At 49.0% G+C, this 4,012-nt stretch overlaps 1 protein-coding gene across 1 annotated transcript; it reads right to left on the minus strand.

Annotated features, from left to right (window-relative positions):
* Positions 1–2,943: 2,943 nt before the first annotated feature.
* LOC104399702 (chromosome unknown open reading frame, human C14orf169) lies at positions 2,944–4,009 on the minus strand (the record flags this gene model as incomplete). The annotated part of the gene is made up of 1 exon (XM_010019461.1): positions 2,944–4,009. A coding segment is annotated over one exon (1,032 nt), but the record flags the coding sequence as incomplete, so codon positions are not given.
* Between the last annotated feature and the right edge of the window lie 3 nt (positions 4,010–4,012).

Raw genomic sequence — 4,012 nt, forward strand, 5'->3', positions numbered from 1 at the left:
CATCCCTATGGGGGAGAAGACAGGTTCAGCCTTACTGATCCCAGAAGTCAAAATGAAGTTTTCCTTACATCCCCACCTCTCATTCACTTTTATACTTTTCTTTACTCTCAGGTGGAGCTTGAGTGACTCTAGTCATACATTCGTTTATTATTGATTGGTGTAAGATTCTCTCGAGATACAGCCAATAAATATATAAAGCACATGCTTCCTGAGGGGTGGTCTTTACCTTGGAGGTGGGTAACTTTGGGATGGAGGTGTGTGTTACTATTATGAGATCATAATAAGCAAGTTGGCAACCCCCATATATCCCAGGTAGTCCATGGGAAGCCCTTGCCGGAACTCCATGTCCTCCTCCAGGGCCATGTGCAGGGCAGCTGGTTGTATGGTACCATCAAGTTCCGAGTCTTGCAGGGAGTACAACAGAACCTGGCCGTGGTGCCTCCACTCTGCTCCAGCCTCCATTGCTCCTCTAGGACGGCAGGTTGTGTTGCCTAGAAAAGCATGGTGGAGTAGATTCCGTGCATACCAACCATTCTGAAAGTGGCAGCTGTATTTTAACTTAAAAAGGTTTTGATAATATTACAACCTCTGTTAGACCCCACTTATCTCTAATTTACTTTCCGCGCCCCCGTCCCCCACCCCCCACCTCCCAACAATGATTTTCCCTCAAGGGGAATGAATGGTGCAATGAGGACTGCTGATCGTCTGGTGAAATGAGTAGTCAGAGGAATCAGAGGATGAATGCAGCAATAGCATTTCTGTCCAGCCACTGGTGATAGCTGCAGCACCTCTCCTATGAAGACAAGCTGAGAGAGTTGGGCTTGATCAGCCTGGAGAAGAAAAGGTTCCAGGGAGAGCTTATAACAGCCTTCCAGTGCCTAAAGGGGGCCTACAAGAAATCTGGAGAGGGATGCTTTATAAGGGCATGTAGTGACAGGAGAAGGGGGAATGGTTTTAAACTGAAAGAGGGTAGATTTAGTTTAGATATTAGGAAAAAATTCTTTACTATGCGGGTGGTGAGGCATTGGAACAAGTTGTCCAGAGCAGTTGGTCCCTGGCAGTGTTCAAGGCCAGGTTGGACAGGGCTTTGAGCAACCTGGTCTAGTGGAAGGCATCGTTGCCCATGGCAGGGGGGTTGGAGCTAGAGGAGCTTTAAGGTCCCTTCCAACACAAACCATTCTATGATTCCGTAAAACATTCTTGCAATTGGAATAAATTCTATGATTCAGAAAGCAGAGGGGCCCCCAGGGGCTCTGGTCGTGTGTTTCAAGACTTGGCAAAAGAGAGGTAAAGGCTGGAACACTGGTTGTCGCAAGTATGGGACTTTGGAGGAGGTAGTGTACACTTAAATCCTAAAAAATTAAGGGTACATGGGTGCCATCTTGCAACCCCCTGACGACCCAGCAGCTCAGAGGAGCACAAGCTAATGCAGCCTGCTCCTTGTGAGTATGGCTTTGGGAGGCTTTGAAGACAGAATATCCATCACCTGATGACTGCAACGATAAAACAGCATTGTGGAAAAGCATAGCTGAGGCTTGACAGTATGGGAACTGGCCGCACAGCCAGATGTGTATACATCTAGCTTGACATGAAACTTTTTGCACCCAGCACGAAAACCCCCATATTGGAAAGTACATCATTGTCCTGGGTTCAGCTGTAACGGTTATTTTTCTCCTTCTTAGTAGCTGGTGCAGTGCTGTCTTTTGGGTTTAGTCTGAGAACAATGCTGGCAACACAACGATATTTTCAGTTGTTGCTAAGTGATGCTTACCCAATCAAGGACTTTTCAGTCTCTCCTGCTTTGCCAGTGAGGAGGGGCATGAGAAGCCAGGAGGAAGCAGAGACAGGACACCTGGCCTGGAGTAGCCGAAGGGCTTTTCCATACCACAGCATGTCATGCCCAGTACGTAAACTGGAGATGTTACCTGGAACGGCCAGATCACTGCTCGGGTTGGGCTCAGTACTGGTCTGCAGGCTGGTGGGCAATTATGTTGTGCATCACTTGTGTTTATTGTTTGGGGTTTTTTTTCCCCTTCCCTTTTTACGTTTTATATTCTCTCTTCTTGTTACTTTCATTACTATTATTATTATACTTTAGTTATTGGACTGTTCTTATCTCAATCCGTGGGATTTACATTCTTTTGATTCTCTTCCCCATCCTGCCCAGAATGGGGAGGACAAGGGGGGAGAGAGCGAGTGGCTGCGTGGTTCTAAGTTACCAGCTAGGCTTAAACCATGACAACCATTTACCTTGAAAGGACTAATAATTTCCCAGCTAGGAGCTGCTGTGGGAAAACCAGGGGGAGAGGTTATTCTATCACTAATACAGCTTGCAGTTATCAGACTGAAAACAAAGAGACAGAGCCTGAAGCATTTCAAAGGCAGCAGCTCACATTCACAAGAGAGCATCTTGCTGCACTGTTCAGCAAGGACACGGCCATGCAGGTGGTGTAATTGGTGTTACGGAGCAGGAGCTGCCTGTCAGCTCCACTTTTTAGAAGGGTTGGCCGAGTTCTTCCTGTGGCTGAAAGGTGTTTGCAGCACAGCACAGGCCTGAAGGCCATGCTGTATGTGTGCCACAGTACAGCACAGGCACACAGAAGAGTTGATCATCACCGCATTTGCCTATGAGTAATGTGAGTACTTCCTGCAGTAGGGCAGGCTGCAGTACAACACTGTGTAAACACACACGATTTACAGACTGCAATAAAGTTCACTAGCTTCCTGAAGTTACCTAGAGTGTAGTAATATGGCTCTTGAAAGGAAAAAATGAAAAATTAAGCACTTCTCTAGTCACTCAGCCATGCAGAATTGCTCCCTTTTTAATGACAACATCCAATTTCTCTACCCATGCCAAAGCCCTTCTGCTCCCAGATGAGATACTGTGATCCGAACTCCTGCTTCACAACTAGCAGCCATAAGCCAAGAATGAGACAGAACGCCTTCTAAACAAACGTGTTTATTTTGCTAAAAAAAGTTACACTTGCACCAGAGGCTTCTTTGTAGTCAGAATGCCCTTCTCAAACAGGAGCGCGGCTAGAGATATCTTGTCCTCCAAGGTTTCACATGGAAGGGCATCCACACTGATGTGGTTTGGATAGGAAGACAGGAGAAATTCGATGCTGTCTATATACTCGGGACCCAGCTCCAGAAACTTGGGTTCTTCCTTATGATACGTTCTTGAGTTTTCCGTTGTGTAATACAGCATCACCCCTGCTTCTTCATTACACAGTCTAATGATGCCATGGTGGAGGAGACGGACTTCTGTGTCTTTTGTTATCAGAATATCGACATTGCAGGGGCCTCCGTCTTGCCACCTGGCTGGGAAGCCATACACACTCTTCAGCGTTTCACTTTGCGTAAGCACTGGGGGGAGACAGTCATGAAGAAACAACTTGGCTCTCTGATCCACGGCAGCATCAATGGGTGCATAGTCAACAAGTTTCTCCATCAGGCTCTGTACCTTCTTCACAAAGGCTGTTCGGCGAGCGTCAACTTTGTCCGAGTTGGCAACCCCCATATATCCCAGGTAGTCCATGGGAAGCCCTTGCCGGAACTCCATGTCCTCCTCCAGGGCCATGTGCAGGGCAGCTGGCAGGAGCTTCTCCAGGAGGTCCCCCCAGGAGTTCCTCTGGTAGGAGGACACAGTGATGTGGAGGGAGTGCGCATCAGGAAGGCAGGCAGCCTGGTGGATGAAGCCACGGGGGAAGTACAGCAGGTCCCCGGCCTCCAGCACCGTCTCCAGCACGGGCTCGCCAAGCTCAGCCTGGGTGAGGTTTGCGCTGGAGAACTGGGGCAGCACTTCAGCGTCCACCCGGGGGCCGTAGACACGCCAGTGCTTCTTTCCCTCCAGCTGCAGCACGAAGGCCTCAATGTCATCGTAGTGGGGGGCGAAGCCCTGCGTCCCCGGCGGTGTGAGGTACGTGTTGGCCCCCACCATGCTGCCGAAGTGCTCCTGCAGGATGGAGAGGAAGTGCCAGACGGTGTGTGAGAAGGTCTGGGGGCTGAGGAG

Source organism: Nestor notabilis, unplaced genomic scaffold (assembly GCF_000696875.1).
Source record: "Nestor notabilis isolate BGI_N333 unplaced genomic scaffold, ASM69687v1 scaffold8618, whole genome shotgun sequence".
In the NCBI taxonomy this organism is placed as follows: Eukaryota; Metazoa; Chordata; class Aves; order Psittaciformes; family Psittacidae; genus Nestor; species Nestor notabilis.